Raw genomic sequence first — 23,552 nt, forward strand, 5'->3', positions numbered from 1 at the left:
GGGATAAATGGAAAAACCGTCCCCAGCAGAATGTTATCCCCAGCAAATAACATCATCCCCAACAAGTTTTGAGAACGCCGAACAAGAATAAGGGAAAGGGAACAATCATCCCCATCAGGAGTGACATGACCATTCGCCATATTTCAAAAAAAAAAAAAAAAAAAAAAACTAACTAAATTTTCTTTGATTTGAACAGGAAAATAAAGTGTTGATGATGGCCTAAAGATACGCCATAAGAAAGATCGCCAGAATTGGGGCATAAAATTTTCTACCACAAGTGGAAATTTTCTCGGAGAATCGAGGAAACAAATTCAAATTATTCTTTGCCAATTAGGCGCCCACCAGTATAATGCGGGAATACATTTCTGTCTTTTCATTTCATGTTCTAGGTCACCCACCAGTATAATGCGGGTATGCATTTATGTTTTCATTTCATGTTCTAGGTCGCCCACCAGTATAATGCGGGAATACATTTCAGTTCTAGGTCACCCACCAGTATAATGCGGGTATGCATTTATGTTCTCATTTCATGCTCTAGGTCGCCCACCAGTAAAATGCGGGAATACATTTAAGTTCTAGGTCGCCCACCAGTATAATGCGGGAATACATTTCAGTTCTAGGTCGCCCACCAGTATAATGCGGGAATACATTTCAGTTCTAGGTCGCCCACCAGTATAATGCGGGAATACATTTAAGTTCTAGGTCGCCCACCAGTAAAATGCGGGAATACATTTAAGTTCTAGGTCGCCCACCAGTAAAATGCGGGAATACATTTAAGTTCTAGGTCGCCCACCAGTAAAATGCGGGAATACATTTAAGTTCTAGGTCGCCCACCAGTAAAATGCGGGAATACATTTAAGTTCTAGGTCGCCCACCAGTAAAATGCGGGAATATATTTAAGTTCTAGGTCGCCCACCAGTAAAATGCGGGAATATATTTAAGTTCTAGGTCGCCCACCAGTATAATGCGGGAATACATTTAAGTTCTAGGTCGCCCACCAGTATAATGCGGGAATACATTTCAGTTCTAGGTCGCCCACTAGTATAATGAGGGAATACATTTTGTCTGTTCATTCCATATTCTAGGTCGCCCACCAGTATAATGCGGGCATACATTTCAGTTTTCCATTTCTAGGTCACCCACCAGTATAATGCGGGTATACATTTATGTTTTCATTTCATGTTCTAGGTCGCCCACAAGTATAATACGGGTATGCATTTATCTTTTCATTTCATGTTCTAGGTCGCCCACCAGTATAATGCGGGAATACATTTCAGTTCTAGGTCGCCCACCAGTATAATGCGGGAATACATTTAGGTTCTAGGTCGCCCACCAGTATAATGCGGGAATACTTTTAAGTTCTAGGTCACCCACCAGTATAATGCGGGAATACTTTTCTGTTCTAGGTCGCCCACCAGTAAAATGCGGGAATACATTTCAGTTCTAGGTCGTCCACCAGTATAATGCGGGCATACATTTCATAATTTTGCATTGAAGCAACTTTTTAGTCTTGTATTACAGAGTTTGGAATCAGTAACCCCACCAGAAGGCGGAAGGTTACAACAGGAATCCCCAGCAGTAAACAATAAAATCCCCCAGCACCGGGAAGCAGAAGGTTGCAACAAGAGGTCCCAGCATAAACTCAAGTCCATGTGTCAAAAGGAAGAAAAGCATCGGAAGAAAAGCACCGAAAGAAATGCAAGCAGACAAGGAAGCAAGGCAACAAAAATAAATTGTACTCTAGCCTAGCTTCTTGTTTTTTTAAGCACGGTGTAACAAGGAGATCGGTAAGCAATAATAATAGCATGCAACAACAGTAACATTGCAGTCCAACGGTAGTCCCAGCTACCAAAATTTCTCGAACTACATTGACCTGATTCCTGTTTAGCCCAGGATATGTAGGAAACCTTTGAAGCAAAGGTTCGGTCAAATCTTTTTCAAAAAATGCTTCAACGGAGTACTTGGATGGGCAAAAAATCGCTCGCTTTATCTTTGCACGAAAACCCTTCGTGTCTTCGGGCAAAGAGGGGCAGCTGTAAGCACGTGATTTTTGCCCTATATGAGAATTACTCCCAAAAAATTCAAAAATAAAATAATTTTTCTTGGTGTGCCATTTTTGTGATATTTTGTGACATTTTGAATAATTATTTGTGTTTGTTTGTGCATGTTTATTTGCTAAATTAATAAAAAAATACAAAAAATATGTCGCATTTTGCATATAGGATTTAATTCTACAATTGTTAGTAATTAAAATTGTTTTACAAAAATTAAAAATTACAAAAATAGGCATCGTTTGCATTTTTAGCATTTAATGTCCAAATATACAATTTTATGCTTAATTAATACTTAATTGTGCGTTAATTGTTATTGGGAGTTAATTTGCGCTTTTATAACTTAATTTAGTTCTTAATAATAGTTTAAGTATTTTTATAATTTAGTTTTAGAAAAAATAAAAGAAGAAAAGAGAGCGAAAATATAAAGAAAGTCGGAATTGGGCCTCTTCTTCAATTTCAAGCTATAGGCCCAAAAAATGGCCCAATCTTCCCTACGACCCAGTCCATTTCGAACTGGGTCGACCCAGTCCATAACCCAAAAGACCCAATACCCCTATCTTGCATTTCAAAGACACAAAACAAAAGAAAAAAGAAAAAAAAAACCCTAAAACTATCCTAAGCTATCCGCCCCCCCCCCCTTTCTTCTCTTTCTCTCTTTTCATCTTCTTCTCCTCAAAACTCCAAAGCACAACCATGGCTACCCAGCAGCCACCCCCTTCGTCTAACACCACCCAAGCACCGTCCAAACACCACCAAACGACACAACCTCTTTCGCGACCCCAACCCTATCCGCCATTGATGAAGCTCATCGAGCTCAAGCTCGTTGAAGCTCGACGTCTATGTCGTTGTTGCTTCTGTCTCAACCAAACAACCAAACGAACATAGACTCGATGAGTCAGCTGTTGATCGAAGCTCCCATCGCCGCTGCTCGTCACGACCAAGCTCGCACGCTGCCATCGGGAGCAGTCCATTCCGCCATGTCGTCGTCGACAGTTGCTGCTGCTTGCTGCTTCGGACTGCTGCTGCTTCTTGGCGTCGTGTTGCTGCTCGCCACTTCGTACTGTTGTTGACGACACAAGACAGTCCGGTTAAAGTCCGGCAAAGGTCGAGGGTTTTCGTCAAGTGAAGATACTATACGTCATAAGTTCATCGTCAAGTTCGTTGTTTGTTTGGTCGTTGTTCGTCTTTCGATCCGGTTAGTAGTTTTTGAGTTTTATTTTGTCCATATTTTGTTTTGATATTTTCGAATCTAAAATCAACAAATGTTTGTTTTGTTTATCGTTTGAATTAATTTTTAGTTCATGTTCATGTGTTATTTGTTAAATCAATTTTCAGATTTTAAAATGGAAGTTTAATTAGTTGTTTTCATGTTTATTTCATGTTTGTTGTATTGTTTAAGTAAGAATTTGTTAGTTTGATGTTTGTTAGATTCAAATTGAAATTTAATTAATTGTTTCTTCAATTTGTTTCATGTGTTTATGTATTGTTAGAAATTGTTAATATTGTTAAGTTCAAGTTTAAGTTCATAATTGTTTTCTTCGTCGATCTTGTTATTTGTTTAAAGAATTTAGTTGTATTAAAGGAATATATTGTTTTAATCGTTTAATCCGTCATGTTTGTTGTCTTAAAATAGATTCATTCATGTTCATACTTTGTTTGGATGATCTTGAATCCGAATTTTGTATAGTTTGATTTCTTGTTTACCATTTATGATTATTGCTTGAATTGTTCTCATAATCTTGTTTTAAGTTTAATATAAGAATTGTTTGTTGTAATGTTGTTAGAGTTGATTTTAAGTTCAATATGATTGAATTTAGAAATCTTCATACTTTGATTGTTGTTGTTGTTGAATCCGAAAATAGGATTGTTTGTTGCTAAAATATTGTTCAATCAAATTTTAGTTGTTCTTTGTTGTTCAATTCGTGTTCATGTGATTTGTTGTTGAAATGTTGTTAAAATCGTGTTCATGTGATATTGTTGTTATGATGTTCATCCATGTTCATATTGTTGTTTGAACATTGTTAGAAATTGATCATATTGTCTATATTTTGGTTAAGTTTGATTAATTGATGTGTTATAGCTGATGGGTAGTTTGGTAAATTTGTAGTACGTTTAGGGGTAGTTTGGTAATTTCAGTAAGGTCGGAAGGGGTAGTTTAGGAATTGTACATTTTGAAATTGTTTATTTGAAGCATGGGGGACAAAATGAAATGGGGTGGGTTGTGATATGATTATTTAATATAAAGGGGGGACAAGATTTAAATTAAAGGGGAATCTTGCATTATTTTAAATAAAGCATGGGGGACAAAATATAATGGGGTGGTGTGATATATTTATTTAATGTAATGGGGATGAGTGAGAAGATAATGGGTTTGGTAGAGAAAGGGATTGATTTTAATTGATTTATGGGATGGGATATATATATGTGAAGTCTTGAACACAAGAGGGGGAGAAAAAAAGAGAGACAGAAAAAAAGAGATTGAAAAAAAAAGCTGAACATTTATTCCGAAAAAAAAACATTGAAACTCTCAAGAAAAGAAAAAAACATACAAAGAAAAAAAAATTTGAAAATTAGAAGAGAAAGTAGTACACACCTGAGAAATATTCTGGTATACAGGTGTAGAAATTAAGGGTTGAAGATTAACTAGCCTTTCAGAAATCTGAAAATTTCCTTTGGTTTCTGTCCATTATTTTCGGCATTCCTGGATTTTATTTTGAATTTTTCAAAGCTGTCACTGGGATTTTCGTTGACTGGTTATTGCTGGTTATTGTTGCTGTTGCTGTGTTACGTATTACGTTGCTGACTTTCTTCTTCTTATATTGACAATATCAGGTACACAACTGTAATTTTGGCATTTTGTAAGCTGAAATGAAGAATGGAGTGTTAAATTTTTAATTTAGTTTAATTTAATTTTTGTATTGTATTTAGGTTATTCATGTATTATTATTCTGTAAATCACTGTCATCGGCATAACTAGGCATATTATAGCGACATATTAAATAACGCCTTTACCAGATTATTAGGAAATATATTTAAGCCTGATTATTAATTAAAACTGTTTAATAAAAAAAATAGAAGAAATAACGTAAAAATGGCGTTATTGAATCAGTTTGGCAAAAATTAACTAAGTTCCTTATTCAGAAGGTTTTTCGTCAACGATAAGTTAATCCGAATCATGTAGTCAATTTCAGTTATAACATGAATTAGTTTGCAAACAAGTATTAGGACATGATGAATTAAAACAAAGTTAGTTAATGTTAAATTGTTTAAATTTTCAGAAATATGATTTAGTACTCAAGTTTTTATTTTTATTTCTTTCAATTTTCAGTATTTGTAAATAATTAGTTTCAATAAGCTTAAGTCTTACTAATAATTTGAATTTTAATCCAACTATGGGATAATTATTTTTTTTTATTTTACTTTTCGATAATTCCATTTTGTATTTATGATTATAATTTTATTACTTTCTGTTAATATTTGTTTTTCTCTTCTATTTAATATGTCATTTTCAAGAATGTAGATATTGATTTTATATGTATAAAAACTTAGTAATAATAAAAATGTAGTCATTAAAGGATATTATTAAAGGATATCGCTAAAATAAATAGATGTAAATAATACAAATTTTATAGGATTCTCCAATCTCATTTATTTATTTAATTATTAAAAAAAATTTACTTAGAATTTGGGATGGATTGTTTAGTGAATTTCACTTCCTTCCCCAAAGATAATGACGCGTTAGACTCTTTAGGCGCGATTTAATTAATTTTACCTTCTTAAACTCGGATGCGCATTTCATGCGACCCAAATCTAAATCCTAAAACATCAAATAAAATATGTTTCGTATTGTGGGTGCATTTCATGTGACACAATCCAAAGATATGTTTTAAGCGATGTTCACATTCCTAAAAAAAATAATAATTATAATAATAAAGCGGTAAAAGATAAAAATTGCACATGGTTCATAATTGTATTAAAAATCAGATAAATAAGCCGAATATAACAGTTGAGCGACCGTGCTAGAACCACGGAATTCGGGAATGCCTAACACCTTCTCCCGGGTTAACAGAATTCCTTATCCGGATTTCTGGTACGCAGACTGTAATATAGAGTCATTCTTTTCCTCGATTCGGGATTAAAATTGGTGACTTGGGACACCCTAAATCTCTCAAGTGGCGACTCTGAAATAATTAAACCAATCCCGTTTCGACTGTCCTTTAATTGGAAAAAAACTCCCTTGTACCCTCGCGGGGGCGGAAAAAGGAGGTGAGACACTAAATATTAAGCCAGAACCCAATTGTTACATATACTTTGTACAATTAAATCTCTAAAAAAAATTAGAATTTAAATTATAAAACAAACACACACAAAATTATTAAAAAATTGAAATTGACACACATAAATATTCATGAACATTTGGTGCTACTGGGCCTAAAATACGAGTCTGGACCCAAATTATTACATATACTTTGTACAATTTAATAATTAACATACAATTAATGTTGTTTAATTTACAGTTGACGACATGGACGCGTCTATACATCCCGGCCCTTACTCTCGTGAGCTATTAGTGTTTTAGGGCGATCATAGGTCCGCCCATATATGGGATGGAGAGTTACTTTCCCAGACTCTCCGCGCTAGGAGAGTGGACGACCTGTGGGATGTTCTTCATGACAGAGTTCTCCACGAGCGTGTAGTCCATCGTCTCTAGGCCACGGGATTCTATATACGATTTTTGAGATCGGCCGGATACAGGTTGACTGGGCGTTGATTGAGCGGTGGCGACCGAAGACGCATACTTTTCATTTTCCCATTGGCGAGGCTACCGTCACGCTATAGGACGTTGAGGTTTTATATGGCCTGTCCGCTGATGGCATGGCCGTTTCACTGCCTATTGCTATGAGATATATGTCGCGTGATCATTATTTGGACATGTTGCATCAGCTCACTGGTTTCAGGCCTCAAGACGAGGCTGCATCGTCTGGTGCTAGTCGGTTGGCTTTGACCCCTATTAGACAGCACCTTGAGCTACTCCACCCCGATATCACTGACGATATAGATGAGGAGCATATCACCCATTATACGAGGTTGTTGTTGCTTCTTCTATTTAGAGGGGTCTTGTTCCCTAATACTTCGGGAAACCTCGTCAGCCTTAGATTTTTGCATCATCTTCAGCTGCTGGATGAGTTACCCTATTATAGTTGGGGTGCTGCTGTTCTCGGCTATATGTATAGGCAGATGTGCCGGGCGAGCATGGCCACTCAAAGATATGTTTGTAGTTTTATGCCGCTTCTACAGGTGACAACATATTCCAGTAAAGTGTTCATCATTTCCAACTCTACCTAGTTAGACTTTATCTTAACCATTACGTCAACTTTGTATGTTAGGTTTGGGCCTGGGAGCGGTTCTTGCAGTTTCAGCCACCGCGACCACAATTATCTCCTACTGTAGCACCTTCGTTTCTCCCTCTAGCCAGGAGGTAGGTTCTCCGCCGTAGACTATTACGAGAATATGATGCTCATCATAATATCCCCCTCTGCAGGGATGTGTTGGATCTGCTGGAGGGCGCATAGGTAAATATGTACCTAAACTTACCTTGTGTGGATTAACTTAGTGTTGCGCATACTCACGTTTCATGCTCTTATTTGATAGTTCATCTAGATGCCATACAGCGAGGATTTGATAGCTTCCCTGCCACCTTATTGCTCGGCTGGTCGACATATTTGGAGCACTTCTGCCCCACTCATATGCCTTGATATTGTGGAGCATCATGCCTCGGAGTGGGTACTTCGGCAGTTTGGCTGCCCACAGTATATACCAAGGGTGCCTATATGGGAGCCTACGCATTATCAGAGGGATGATTGTAGCCGGGCGGACGACGCATTTATGGCATGGTTAGCCGGGCAGATCCAGAGTTGGGACCATCGAGAGGAGATGATTCCGCCCCCACATACTTGGGACCAGGAGGTGGATATTCAGAGGTATATGTCCTGGTACCGGCACGTCACCCGACTTTTTATCGGGAACCCTATTCTTCAGGTTGGCAGTCGGTATGTTCTATACACCGGGCGACACGAGGCCCTGGTATTTTTTCTATTGTTTTTCACCATATAACAATATTTTAGTGCAATATATGTAGTTTATATTTTATACGTTGTGCAAGCTATTGGACTACACACAACCTACCACATGGGACTGTAGATGCAAGATTATATCGGAGATCCTGCGGATGCCTTGCAAGATTATAGCCGTCGATTTGTAGAGTTGGATGCTCGGACACTGCAGCGAGCCTGGGAGGATCAACGTTTGGCTCACATGCATGATTATGTGGAGCCAGATCAGTACGAGCAAGGTCCTAGTGTGGCACGAGGTGGTGGTGCCCGACGAGGTGGGGGTGCCCGACGAGGTGGTGGTGCCCGACGAGGCGGGGGTGCTGGACGACGTGGTGGTGGGCGAGGAGGAGGTGGTCCCCAGCAAGGGGGAGTTGAGGCCCCTGCTGATTATGTTCCTGCCGATATGCCGGGTGGCCTTGGGACGGATCTCACTCTAGGGACTTCGCAGGTGACCCCGTCAGGTCAATTATTGATCACGGGCATGCAGCTTTCTGAAGTGGATTGGGATACATACTTTCCAGGCCCGTCTACCATTACTGAGGATCGGCCGATCCGAGATTTAAGTGGTGGGCGTCGGCTGAGTTATGGTTCATCATCACGTTCGCAGGTATGGTTTTCATAGCGTAATGAATTATAATTTGTCTTTTGTTTCTCATAACTTTGTTAATTTCCTTTTTAAGGCTGAACGCGATGTTGACATGGTTGCCACTGATGATTACATTCAAGAGCCCGAGGAAATAGTGGTACGACAATTCAAATTGTTCTGACGGATTATATATTTTGTTGTTCTGAGCTTTTGACTCTTATGTAGGTTTCTACTGGACTGACGGCCTCTTCTACTGATCATGTCAGCACCACTGATGATCATGCAGCGGCGCATCCGGCTATAAGGCGGCGATTTGATGATGACGATCCTGATAGCATCCCCAGGCGGGATGTGATGCGCCTCAGGCCAACAGCTGCGTTGAGGCACACTGGATGCGGGACGCACTGATTTTATTCATTTTTATTTGGAATTATATGTACATTTAAAAAACTTTTATATAATATGTGAATTACTTTTTGATTTCTCCGTTATGTAGCTAGTTTCTACGGCAAAAAAAATACAAGTCGTAAAGAAGTAAAATTCTATTACAATGACTGAAAGAAAAGTTCATTACTAAACATATAGCACAAATACTAGCACAAACACAAACATAGCAGGCCAACATAATGAAAATACATGAAATATGAAAATTACACTAAATACATACATGCCAATGTTTAGCCCTGGTTGCCATTTATTCTCCGCTCCAACCACTTAAATCGTTCTTCCAGTTGTTCTTTTTCTTCTTCTACCTCTTTTAGTTTCGCCTTCACCTCCGCAAGTTCCCGTTTATATTTTTCTTTACGCTCCTTTTGTGCATCACAATTCCATTGTGTTTTCCATTTTTCTTCTCCCACCTCCTTCAGTTTCGCCCTCAAGTCTGCAATAATTCTATCGCTTTCTTTTTATACTTCCCGTTGTCTTAAACATATATTATGAAGAAACTACAGTTGTTCTCTGTAACAATCCTGATAACATGGTTCATCAACCCATTCCTCAAAATCACAAATAGGTTCACCGGGGCCCTTGTAAAACTGATTCATACAGTGCCAGTAGCAGTGTCCAACCTCACCACCGTCCCAACAGTTTTGCATCAAGCATGCTTTTCCACAATTGCACTTTGGTGGACGAAGAGGTTGAGCCATTTGGGAAATATTTGCTTTTAGTAAAAAAAAACCTTACTTTTAATGAAATTTTGCTTTTGGTAAATTTTGAGCACACAAAATAACTACAATGAGCCCGTTATTTATAGGCAAGACAATATACACATAACGTAGTGTTCAACCGCGCTAAATATATAACGTACTATGTAATAGCGGTATATTTTGCGTGTTAAATATCATGATATTGACAAGATAATTTTATACCTTGTCAACTTTATTTCAGACAACTTTATGTCTCGTCAACTTTATTTTAGACAACTTTATATCTCGTCAACTTTATTTCAGACAACTTTATTTTAGACAACTTTATGTCTTGTCAACTTTATGTCATGATGTTGACAAGACAATTTTAAATTAAATTATTATTTAAATAGGTAAAATGGAAAAATACAAATCATAATTAACAAGCATAATTTTATTTGATAAATCGTGCAACATAGGCATAACAACTAATTATTACAACATCAACTCATGGATAGTTAGGTACACTAGAAGAACACCCACCCCGAGCTTGATTACTGTTGCCACCCAAAGGATATTTTCTACGGTCGTGTCTTGTTTGCGAGCATATACCACATCTGCACGCATACACAGTTTCACTAACATCCATTTAGTTCCGTATATGCGTTCTCTTCTTCACCTGTATTCGACGCAAATAGGACTTGTTACACACCATTTTAAATGGTTCAGGCGGCCAATAATGCTCAGTACCCACTGACTGCAACTGCCCGCTATATGTGTTTACGTACTTCGCAACACTATATTATTGATCAACATAGTTGGTTACACCCAAACCAACTTGTTGAAAGCACTTGATGGCATGTGAGCAAGGCATGTGGTAGATAGACCATTTTCCACAAGAGCATAACCTTCTAGATTCATTTACAATATGTACATTATTACCTCGATTTTGATGGATAGCGGTACGAACTTCAAAAACATTTCTTTCGTTATCATACTGCAAAAATGAATGCCAATGCGCTCGTCGTCAATCTCAAATCTTTGCATAGGCACTGGCATAAATTCAACACCCTTTTCCATCAATGATGTTGCAGCTGCAAACCTTTCAACAGACCTCTCCGCCATCTGCTTGAACGACAACCGCACCATGGCTGTGACAGGCAATCCTCTTGTAGACTTCAATAACCCGTTGAAAGACCCTGACACATTTGTAGTCAGAGTTCCCCATCGTCTGCCACCATCCGCATGCAACGTCCACTTTTCCGGGTCATGTCGCATTAACCAACGATAGGCTGCCTCGTCTGCTTGCCTGATATATTCCATGTGCATCCGGAATTTATGTTGTTGGTGGTCTGTTGTTGCCATCCACATCAAATCATGGAGATCCTTGTTGGGATATGCCTTCTGAAAATTAGTTTTAAAGTGCCTAACACAGTAACGATGATAGGCATAAGGTTCTTGCCATGCAGACAAGTTCTCCACAGAACTTAAGATACCACTGTGCCGATCGGATATTAGACAAATACCGAAATGCTGTTTCACAGCGTTCTCTTTCAAATGGTTCAAAAATAGCATCCACGTCTCTTGACTTTCATTGGCACAAATAGCAAAAACTAGAGGAAATATCTGTCCATTAGCATCTACTGCCACGACTATCAACAGTTTGATATCGTACTTTCCATAGACATGAGTGCCATCTATGGATATTAAGGGCCGACAATGCAAAAACCCATCAACTGCTGGTTTAAACGCCCAGAAAACGTAATTGAACATATATTCTGGTTTACCTGGAATACGCTCAAGCTTCCATTCAATAACCGTCCCGGGGTTAAACTGCTGCAGTGCAGCCATGTACCTAGGGAGATCTGCAAATGACTTATCCCAGTTACCATAGACTATTTCAAACGCTCTTTTCCGCCCGAGATATGCCTTTCTTTTAGTAATTGTATGGCCATGTTCCTGGTGGACTGTTGTAATGCACTCTTTGATTTTATACCTTATGGTTGTTTCGATGTGTGGAATAAGAACAAGAGAAATCAAGTCAATATCCAAGTTGAAATGATTCCCGTTGAATGTGTCCATTTCGCATGTGTGGGTGGGAATGTATTTAACCACTTTCCACAGACCTGTCTTCTTCTTCATCGCACGCAACATCCAATGACATGGCCAAAACCATCTGCGACAAACAACCTTGTATACAACCGGACTTGACTCCCATACCGTCATCTCACGACACTCTTTTATGTTGTGCATTTTACAAGCCCTGCTTAGGCGCGCTTATCAGGAAAAAGCATGCCCTTTGCCAGCACCATTGATCTAGACTCATCCCACATTGCTGTCCGAATTTCATCAAAATCCCTTGTTAGAGCTTCCACATTCGGCATGTTTGGCAAGTTATCAAGGTAAGGAACCTCCCTTGAATGAAATGACACTTGGGAATCATGCACTCTTCGTCTGGGGGGTGGAGCATACTCTCTCATCAAATCAGATCCTTCCTTCTCATCCTCCTCATCACCATCCTCACGATGAAAGGGTGTATCGTTTCCAGATTCATCAACATTGTTGTCGTAATCACTGTTCTCATCCTCACTCTGTGTATCTGCCAGATCCCGATTTAATACGTCGTCTTCGGGCAATTGAGTGAGTACATTTGCTTCAACTTGCTCGTTTTCACTGCACAATCAACAAATTAATAAGATGCTAAATTTACAAAATACTTTTCAAGTAGCCGTATCACTTCACTTACAAGTCGTAATATGATGAAATTCCATGATGGACATTTTCATGTAGGTGATAGCTCCCGGATGGACCACTTTGATCCAACACACCAAAACTATGCTCGGGTTCATTATTTATTGTACCCCCTGTTAAATATATGAGCGTTAATACAAATTGAATACAACAAAATTGTACATCGTACCACAAAGCAAAATTGAAGCTTACTACTCGTCTTGTGAATTATGTAAAACAGGCGGGGATAAGTTTAAATCAAGGAAAACTCTTTCATTAGGAACATGTCCGGCAAAAACTCCTCCAAAATAGCCAGCCGATGACTGGGGGATATCCGGAACATGTCCGGCCACCTCATTGTTTGGAACATCTTCGACCTTGACGTACATATCCAATATATTTATTACAAGATATTCCCGGTATTCATTCAGAGTCCTCAAAAAATCCCTCAAAGTTTCATCATCGTAGATGTTTAACTCCGAATAAAAAGCAGCCCCTTGCGGAGTGACGGAATAAGGATATCTTCCAGTTACTTTAAGTTTCACTGAACGTTTTCCTCTTTCCCATTTTTTTGCATAACAACGATATCAATTTATCGTACTCTAGTGTAAGTGATAATTTAACATGACCCTGTGGAGATAAACTATACCTCACAGAGTTATTCTCCCACAATTTCCTCTGGAATTTGGTGCACAACTTTCTTCAACACAAAGGAGTTTTAACAGTAAAAAAAATGTTGATCCAGGTATCTACTTATTTCTTTGTTTTTATTTTTTTATTTTATTATGTTTTGTTTCTTATTTGTTATTGCAACAATACTTTTTTATTTCTCATGTTTTAGATTTTTGATTTCCCGGAAATATTTCTCCATTCTCTAGTAGTGAAATGAGGTCCATCAGTAGAATTATTGGCCAAGTGAGGTGTGCTAATTACTTAAATAGTCATCTAACAAGATATAAGAACAAAACAATAAAAATACTGTCGTATTTTTTGTAACAATATAATCAATAATATGATACCCATTATTCTAGAAAATAACTCTAGCGTGAGACTACCTAATTATGCTTTGTTTGATAGTATTGTGATTTTTAGTAGGTGTTTGGACATAAGAATTGTAAAATTCCAAAAAAGTTAAAAAGAAATTCATGTGAAAGTGATATTTGAAAATTAGAGTTATGTTTGGACATAAATTAATTTTGGGTTGTTTTTGAATTTTTGTAAGTGATTTGAGTAAAAAATTTGAAAAATAGTTTTTTTGCAATTTTTCAAATTTTCGAAAAATTTTAAAATTCATCTTCAAATGAAAATAAGAATTTTATAGATAAATATTGATTTCGAAAAAAGTGAAATTTTTTCCAGAAAATATTGATTTGAATAAAACGCTGCAGCTTTCTAGAATTTTAATACATTAAGTTTATGGAACACTTCGAATTAAATAATGATATGATTTCTCCTGTAATTGCTAACTTTTAAGGACCATTTGAACTTGCTCGCTAGTTACAAGTCATTAATCACTTAAAAATAATATTGTGGATATTACAATTATAAATCATTACTATTTTTCATAGGTAAGCATGCTGGTTTTTTCAAAATAAAATTCACTTTTTTTCCGAAATCAGTATTTGGCCATAAAATTTTCAATTTTCACTTGAAGATGAATTTTGGAATTTTTCAAAAATTTGAAAAACTCCAAAAAGTTGTTTTTCAAAATTCACTTAGATCACTCACAAAACTTTCAAAATAACCCAAAAAATTATCCTCATGTTCAAACACAACTCTAATTTTCAAATACTATTTTCACTTAAAAAATTAAACTTTTTTTTTTGGAATTTTACAATTCTTATGTCCAAACGCCCACAAAGTAATAGTAATACCAAAATAAATTAGGGTATTACTTTTTTTAGAGGGTATTACCAAAATAAAAACAAAGAAATAAGTAGATACCTGGATAAACATTTTTTTTACTGTTAAAACTCTTTTGTGTTTAAGAAAGTTGTGCACCAAATTCTAGGGGAAATTGTGGGACCAATGTATAAAAGGTTGGAATTAAGAGCAAAGGAAAATAGTCTGGTGCAAACTTGCAAATGCAGACAAAGTTAGTAAAACGTTATATTATACAACGTTTTACATTAAAAATTAATTTTCTATATAAAACGCAGTATAATATTGCGATTAACTTTAACGACTAATTTTCCGTTAAAGTAAAACGCAGTATTATATTGCGTTTTATATAGAAATGTAACTTTTTTTTAACTGTAAAAACATATTTTATGCCAATTTTGGCATCATTTCAGTTTCGGACTCCTACTTGCTCCATGTTCACTCATACTGTACGCAGAATCGGAGCTAAAATTTATAAAATTTATGGGTTTTAAATTTATCACCAAATTGATAGTTTATTGTAGTTATTGAATTTAAAATTTAATATTTATACAATTTAAATAAGTTTTATGATACAAATACCAAGTCTAAGTGAAAGTTACTGGTCTGTCTGGACTAGGAGTGGCAAGCGGACGGGTCAGATCGGATATAGTTCGGATCGAAAACGGGTAATGAAAAAACGGATCAATTATGCGACCTGACCCATATTTAATACGGATAAAAAATGAGTTAATCGGCGGATAATATGAGTATCCATTGGTTACTCATTGGTTATCCATTTTCTAAATAGATAATATGGTTCTTATACGTATTTGACCCATTTTTAAAAAGTTTATTATCCAATCCATTTTTAGTGAATAATATGGGCGGTTAACTGTTTTCTTTTAACCATTTTGCCGCCTCTAATTAGGGCCGTAACTCATTTTCTAGCTCCCCCTGATTGTTCATTTGTTAAGAGCACATGTTCCTGTTTTACTATCACTGTGGTACGGTCTCCTGCAATTACTGCCTTTTGAATCTTCTTCCTTTGCAATAGAGATAACTACTACCGGCAGATGTTGATTGATCCCAAATAATTAGCCATGCGTATAAATTCCAACTTAATATAATGCCCAATTACCATTAGATAAAGATTTTACCTTATATATGCTGCAGCTTTTTCGTCTGGTGCTACTGCATAATTGCATTAAAGGTTTGGCTATTTGTGTCTCTATGACCTGCCATAATATCCTTGGCAACCTCCCATTTGTTATTGAAGCTTTCAAGATTAGATCTGTAAATTTCTACTACTTGTCTGAAATCAATTCCAAACAAGTTGTAATGTCGCTATCCGATTAAAGGCTTTTTATTTCCTCGTTAAGTTTTTATAGTTCGTTATCCCTTACCTGCTCATAAACGAACTTCAAACTGCAGTGCGATGCATTTCCAGCTGAATTTCAAGAGTTCAAAAAAAGGAAGGAACAAAAGAAAAAGCAACATGCTTAAGCAAGTCTATATTGAAGGCCGCAAGAGTAATATATGTATAGTTAAATTTTACAACATATTGTATATTATATGAGTTTAACTTCGATGGGCTATTTTCTTTTTTGGCACCATCAAATCAAAATAACATACAACACATGTGAATATCTATGATGATTAAAAAAAAAGGCAAATAACCTAATAACAAGTTTAAAATATATAAATGCTGTAAAAAAAATTGCTAGTGGTACAGTATAATTTAAATTCATATTGAAATATATCCAACCAACTATCACAAATGAGAAGTAAAAGCAGTTGTACTCTACATATAGTGACTTTAAAAGAAGTGATAAGAGTCTGCAATGGGCAACTTGGGTAAAGGAAAAGAATAGAGGGTAATGGCAAGCATCAGCGTATCTGTATATGGATGTAGAAATAATTGATTGATTACAGCGCACTGTGTGGAAATAATGTTTCCTCATCTGTGTATGGGGGTATCTTTTGGTCATGTGATGCCCAAATGCTTGCACATGCTCCTCTTTCTCCTAAAACTTTCCCATTCAATTATGGACCTCATCTTCTTCTTTTCGTTATTTGATATTTCAGTTCTCTCTTTTACTTTTGGAGGTACACTTTAGAGCAATGATAAAGTTGTTTTCGTATGACGTATGAATTACGAGTTCGTGTCCTGAAAGCTGTTACTAATATTTACATTAAGATTGGATGTTTCATCACACCTTAGGGATGCGATTCTTTCCCGGACCTTACATAAATAATGAATTAAATAATGAATGCTTTGTGTACCAGCTTTTTTATTTAGTTCCCTCTTTCACATTTGTGCTCTCAGCGTATCACTTCATTTTGGCAAATCCCAATCCAATCAACGCTTTCTTGAATTCATCATCTTCGTGATAAGGCCCTACCACTACGATTCAAGGCCATGTGATGTTCAGTTGTCCATCCAAAAGCAAAGCCTCAAATAGTATACACTAACATGAACTCTTGTGTATTTATGATGAATTCAAAAATAACTTAGAGTCAATAATACGAAATGTAAGTGATCTAGTATATTTGTATGTTTTAAAGTTTTGTATTTAATGTATAATTAAGTACTTTGAGCCGAAAGTAATAAACTTTTTAATCCGTCTAACTCGTTCTAGTACTATATATACTAACATGTACTCTTGTACAGAGGTGAATTCGAAGTTTAAATCAATAGGTACAAAATGTATGTGATCTGGTATGTTTTCATATTTTAAAATTTTATGTGTTTACTTGTGTAATTAAGTACTTTGAGCAGGAAGTAATGAGCCCTTAAATCCATCAAATTCGTTCTAGATCCCGCGCCTGTGCTCTGTTGCTGAAAAACCGAATAAATGTTTCATTTCTTTATTTCCAACTTTTATCTATTTGTAATTTTTTATGCTAAGAAAGCTCATCCTTTCCCTGATCTCTCTTGCATGTGTTGGACTGCTGCCTGGAATCTGTAACTATCATCTTGTTCTGCAATAATTTTTATGCACCGCCAGCTCCATATTTTCATTATTCCTCAAACACCCCCGCCTCAGATATTGTAATTTCTACACTTAGGCATCTAATAAATATCTTAAAAAGAGAAAATACATACTCACTAGACAAACATTTTTTACCTTCTAATAATCTTTTTTAGTTGAGGTAAACTGCAACCAAATAAGTTTAGATAGGTTATTTTTTGACCATCTATAATTTTAATTATCAACACAAAGAAACTGCATAGAGAAAAAAATTTATTGGAATAAAAAATTACAAGGGTATGGCCAAGCAATTAATAAAACCGGAAGAAAGTCATGAGAGATCAGGCCAAAGTCAAATCCCAGAAGACACAAAAAAATGGTTTGATTCAGCACGTTGTTTAAGAAAAAAACAGAATTTATGAAATTTGTAATCTTAAAAGTTTAAGGGGTAAAAGCTTTGTGAGGTCATGACATTTGTGTGATTATAAAAGCTTCTCATTAAGGGTAAAATGAAGAGTTTAAAGTTGAATTATTTCTAATTATAAAAATGTGTCATTCTTTTTGGAAACGTACTAATAAAGAAAATGCGTCATCTAAATTGAAACAGAAGAAATATATGGTTTCTCTCAAATGTCTAATTCTTAATAGGCGGAGTTTTTTTTTTTTTGGTTTTCACCCGATGTCCGGTACTCATATTGGAGCTCGACTATATCCGGATTCGCACCGCATAGGGGCCCATTTGGGGGGAAGCACTCCCTACCACGGATTTTTTCATACTCAGAGCTCGAACTCGAAACCTCTAGTTAAGGAAAGAGGAGTCTCATGTGCTAATACACCAACCATATAAAAAATAATATTTTTGGACTCATTTTTCTATTTACTATTTAGCAGATCCAATTGTTGGAGGGATACATATAGTCCTACAAATGCCAAAGCATAAATCGGTGATAGAAACCCAATGCTTAAAGAATTAAAGTAGTACGTACTAGTAAACAAAACAGAACACATTCACATAAAGTGACCAATGTCCCCTTGGGGGCATAATGGGAAGATGGCTCCAAACTCAGATCAAATCTTCAAAAAATTTACTACTACATTATTTGATCCCATCTACCTCAAAGGAGTCTATTTATAGTCCAAACTCCTCAGCACTTTTGCATCAGCTCTCATTCACTTCTTCTACATAAACACTAACAACCTTATTTGTTCCTTAGAAAATCAGCAATGGCCAAGCTCGTTTCATTTTTCCTTTTGGCTCTCGTTGCCATATCCATGGTTGCAACCACTGTTTTGGCTGCAGATGCCCAGTACCACCTTGATGCTGTAAGTTTCTTCTTTCCATTATTTTTTTCACATTTTCTCCTCATACTCTGTTTCTTTATTCTAACAAAAAAAATTTGCTTATGATTCCAGTCAAGGTACGGTCCAGGGAGCTTGAAGCCATCACGTAAGCTTTTTCTTTACTCTGATCTCATTACATTTACTCTCTATCCTCAGTACCCCATCATCTCACAACACTCATTTTAAACCAAATAAAATCCGGTGGTCCCGTTATGCGTGGAGTCCGGAAAAGGACCGAACCACAAGGGTTTATTGTATGCAGCCTTTTCTGTAATAGACTATTTTCACAACTTAAACCCGTGACCTTCTGGTTATATGACAGCAACTTTACCATTTACATGACCTACTTTACCAATCTTCCCTTGCGTAACATCTTTAAATTTTAGGCTGAATAGTGTCTGAAATCTTCCTTTGTGACGAAATTTTTTACACAAGAAATTAAGTTCAGCAACGCTTAACCAAATGCTTATCTACTGTTAAAAGTGACTAATTAATAACCTTTGATTGCATGCTCGAGTAGTTAACACTAAAACATTCTGTTTAGCAGTATATTCCTTTTCACGTGAACTGAGGATTTAGTACTTAATTGTTTATTCAGACTATTGTTATAGCTATAACCTACTCTAACTGCCAAACAAACAATAGCCTCGGTCTCTCAGGATGCAGCTCACTTTCCTATAACAATGGCAAATTTGTCAAAAGTTAACCAATTTCGAGAACCACCGCCCTTGCTCTGACCTTATTTGACCAGTTACACATTTACTCATGCTCGTAAATTAGAAGACTTAACATCTGTACGCTACCCGTGTAAAAATAAAATTTAACTTAAAAAGATAATTATGGAATTAATAACATAAAAAAAATACATCAATTTACCTGCTATAACTTGCTAGAATATACTCAAAGGTACTTTTCTTTTTAATTTGTTCCAAAACAAATAACACATTTTTAAATTTGGAAATAATTCAACTTTAAACTCTTTCATTTTACCCAATTACCCTTAATGACAAGTTTTTATAGCCACACAAATGTCATGGCCCCACAAATTTTTTACCCCTTAAGTTTTTAAAATCACAAATTTTAAAAGTCTTCTTCTTTTTTTCTTAAATTCCGTGCCGAATTAAACTACCTCATTTAATATGAAACAGAGGGAGTATTAAATATACTGATAGAGCATAATTGTTAGATCCTATTAGAATAAATCCGTACACGAACCACAAATAACAAAGGATTAATTAATCATCTGTATGTATTTATGTGTGATCATTGTACTAATTAATTGTACTAACAACAGAATGCCTGCCACAATGCACGAGGAGATGTAGCAAGACACAGTACCACAAACCATGCATGTTCTTCTGCCAAAAATGCTGCAAGACATGTCTGTGTGTCCCCCCTGGTTTCTATGGAAACAAAGGTGTTTGCCCTTGCTACAACAACTGGAAGACCCAGCAAGGAGGACCCAAATGCCCTTAATTTTACTTTATGGAATTCGTTCCCCAATTTAATTTATGTTGTTGTTTGTCGGTCTTCTTAATCCTATTGTTATTTAATTTGTCTTGAATCAAAGGTCATAAGTTGTATGACCTTGATTCTTATTAAGTGTACTTTTACTGGATCGCTCCTTTGGGCCGAATACTTTTTGTGTTGCCCGATATGAGAGCTCTTTGACCAATTCTTTTTGGTCTATTGTACGTTTTAATTACTCTTTTCTAATATAACAAGGTTCTCCAAATTGTGATTCAATAACTAAGACTTAAGTTGCCTGCCTATTACAAAAGCATCATCAGAGAATTCTGCTTCTTTAATGGGAAAGCATAAGTAAATTGGTGGTAACTGTCACTGCAGCAAAAAAATCAAGATCTCAAATTAATTGGCCTGTATCTCATAATTGATACTTGTTTAACCAAAAAATAAAATTTTAGTCAAAGCTAGAATTTAGAAGAACACGGGTTACTAATAATCAAAATAATGTATAAAAGGAAGTAATTTAGATAGCAAGAGAGTAATCAAGAGAAAAACAAGTAAACCAAAGTTTATTCCAATAATGTTTTCGTGTCCTTACAATTGATCAGATATCTCTCTTTTATAGATATCTTGGAGATATACATTTTGCCCAAATCATAAGGAGCTATTATGAGTAATTAAAGACATTGAATGCTACGTTACGTAATCATTACATTCAATACAAATTCTCTAACGTATTCCATATTTAATGCCTATTAAATGCCGTATTTGCACTCTTTTCTATTATCAGATTCATTCCTTTTGATTCTCGGACATAAATGACTTAGATAGGTACGGGCGCTAAGTTATTTGAATAATTGCTCGTGCCTCTTCCTCTGTCATTTGCTCATATCTGTTGTAATCGTGCCTCTTGGCTAGTTGTAATTCTTTGACCATTTGACCAGTCTACGTGTCTCAACACGTCACCTTTATATTTAAATACATTTTTTTCCAATACAGATAGTCCCCCCACTTTCCATTTATTCATCAGTTGAATATTTGGGAAGTGGATTTCATTAAAAGAGAATTTTTATCACCATTAATGCTATGACAAAATTGACGCTTCAATTGTCGCTTCCATTTAATACTCCGTACACGTGTCATTTTTCCATTGGTTCTGCAGTTTTGCAGCCTTTTTAAGGCTTTTTTTACGGCTCCACTATTCACGAAGTGCCAGTTATCATTATTATGGTCCTTCCATCACTGCATTTTTACCTTTGGCGGTTGCTTATTAATATAAATATAACTTTTTTTCTTGTCTTTTACCACATAAAGATTATGAACACTTAATTCCTCAAATCTCATTTCACTTCTTCCTCACATTATTCTTCTTCGCTATGTCTTCACCAAACCCTAACCATAGGAGAGTTCTCATTGTTGATACCTTCCCTAATGCCCCCATTAGGCATAGAATGAGAGGTAGGTTTCGTAGCTTAGGGTCTACTCGTAGTGGTGGTTCGTCTATACCTTCTCCTAGTTCTGGTCCTTCTTCTAGGGGTAAATAACCTTCTGAACCATTACGTGAGCCTTTAGTAAAGGAGATAGTCCCTACAGAGCTATCTTTTTACCATGATAGGGAATCTCTTAGAAACCAGGTTTCCGCTTTAGATCGTATTGATGCTTACCCCACTCAAATTACAGAAGTTTTGACTCCTGTAGTTCATAAAGACTGCCATTGGAGTAATGATTTTCTCATTATTATCCCTAATCCAAATCAGAGAATTACTTCTTACTTGACTGGGTTCTCTTTTGTTTATACATACCCTTTCACTTTAGGGTTCAAACCAGCTATTAACCCAGTCATTCTTGAATTTTGCCGTTTCTTTAATGTCTGTTTGGGTCAAATTGGCCCAATCATATGGAGGGTTGTTGCCTGTTTGAGGCATTTAACCAATATGGCTGACGTTTCCTTTACTTTCCCTCACCTGATTCATCTTTACTCCCCAAGGCTTTTCCGTAATAGCGTTTTTACCCTAGTGGCCAGGAGTAAGAGGGTTTTGGTGAGCCTTGAAGATGACAAGGACCGTGGCTGGTTTGCCCAGTTTGTTGCTGCCCCCACTGTTGGCTTAGTGTGTGAGGATAATGTTCCCTTCCTTGAGAAGTGGAATTTTGCACGTAAGTCTTTTATCCTTCTCGTGCCTTTTTTCTTCAAGTTTATCAACTTTTCTAATTTTGCCCCTTTTTTAGCAACCGCGGAAGTTGTGGAGGATATTTCCAATTTCTGCAGTTGGGTAGATAAATTGCTGAAGACCGTACCAATAGATGGTGTAAGCACGTGATTTTTGACCCTCCCCGGGAATTTTTACGCTCTTAGCTTAAAATATCTAATTTAGGACTAATATAGCTATTTTAACTATTTTTTACTTTATTTCGTTGCAAAAAGAAAATTTCAAAAAAATATATATATAAATTTTAGTTTATGTATTTCTCATAAACTTGAAAAATACAAAAATTGCACTTTATTTTTATACCTTATATAATTTCGAAAAAATACAAAAATAATAATTCTATTAAAGTTTTATAGGCATTTTTAACTTTGAAAAAATACAAAAATATTACCTCATATTTTATCTTAATATTTAAAAACGAAAATTACAAAAAATAGTTTTATTAATATTTTGTAGCTATTTTTAAACCTTGAAAAATATTTAAAAAGATATAGTTTTGTTTAAATACTAGTCTTATTTTGGTAGTTATTTTGCTTACATAGGACTAGTTAAGCAACGTGTTCCTATTTCTCGGGTCCGGGCAAAAGAATAATATTCGGGTTCAAACTACCCGGTTTTAGGCCTAATTTTCGGACCTAGCCCATAATAAACCGTGTCCAGGACACGTGGGGAACCCCACCACGCGTGGGGGACATATGCCTCGAACCCCACCACGCGTGGGGCTCATTTTTCTGGGCAGAGACTATACAAATACACGGACAAAACTTTGAAAGGGGGGACTTTTGGATTTTGGTCAGGAAAAAAAAAGAAAAAAACGGAAAAAAATTCCTTTTGCTCACTGTTCATCTTCTTCTTCACAAAGAAGAAGAAGAGAAAACCCTACCGGACACCACCACCCCGTCACTTCCCCCTCGCCGGAACACCACCGTTAAACCCCCCCGTCACCTCCACGCCATAACCATCACCCCAACCAGTCGGACCTCCCTTCCCCAACGCCTCAACACCACTGCCCACACCCCCTACTGTCCGAACGACCAAAAAACCAGCTGCGACACTCACTCCTTCACGCCCGTCGACCATCGTTCGCCATCGTCT

The 23,552-nt window shown here is 36.4% G+C and overlaps 2 protein-coding genes across 2 annotated transcripts; one reads left to right on the forward strand and one right to left on the reverse strand.

Moving 5' to 3' along the window:
• Nucleotides 1-9,430: 9,430 nt before the first annotated feature.
• On the reverse strand, nucleotides 9,431-11,959 carry LOC138888676 (uncharacterized). The gene is made up of 2 exons (XM_070170582.1): nucleotides 10,876-11,959; nucleotides 9,431-9,633 (listed from the first exon to the last, which is right to left on the reverse strand). The coding sequence occupies exons 1-2, from the start codon at nucleotides 11,957-11,959 to the stop codon at nucleotides 9,431-9,433; spliced, it is 1,287 nt and encodes a 428-aa protein (XP_070026683.1).
• A 6,610-nt stretch (nucleotides 11,960-18,569) lies between these two features.
• On the forward strand, nucleotides 18,570-20,518 carry LOC104232078 (gibberellin-regulated protein 6). Its single transcript, XM_009785181.2, has 3 exons — nucleotides 18,570-18,765; nucleotides 18,856-18,889; nucleotides 20,078-20,518. The coding sequence occupies exons 1-3, from the start codon at nucleotides 18,667-18,669 to the stop codon at nucleotides 20,257-20,259; spliced, it is 315 nt and encodes a 104-aa protein (XP_009783483.1). The 5' UTR covers nucleotides 18,570-18,666; the 3' UTR covers nucleotides 20,260-20,518.
• Nucleotides 20,519-23,552: the final 3,034 nt, after the last annotated feature.

This window comes from Nicotiana sylvestris, chromosome 3 (assembly GCF_000393655.2).
Source record: "Nicotiana sylvestris chromosome 3, ASM39365v2, whole genome shotgun sequence".
Classification (NCBI taxonomy): domain Eukaryota; kingdom Viridiplantae; phylum Streptophyta; class Magnoliopsida; order Solanales; family Solanaceae; genus Nicotiana; species Nicotiana sylvestris.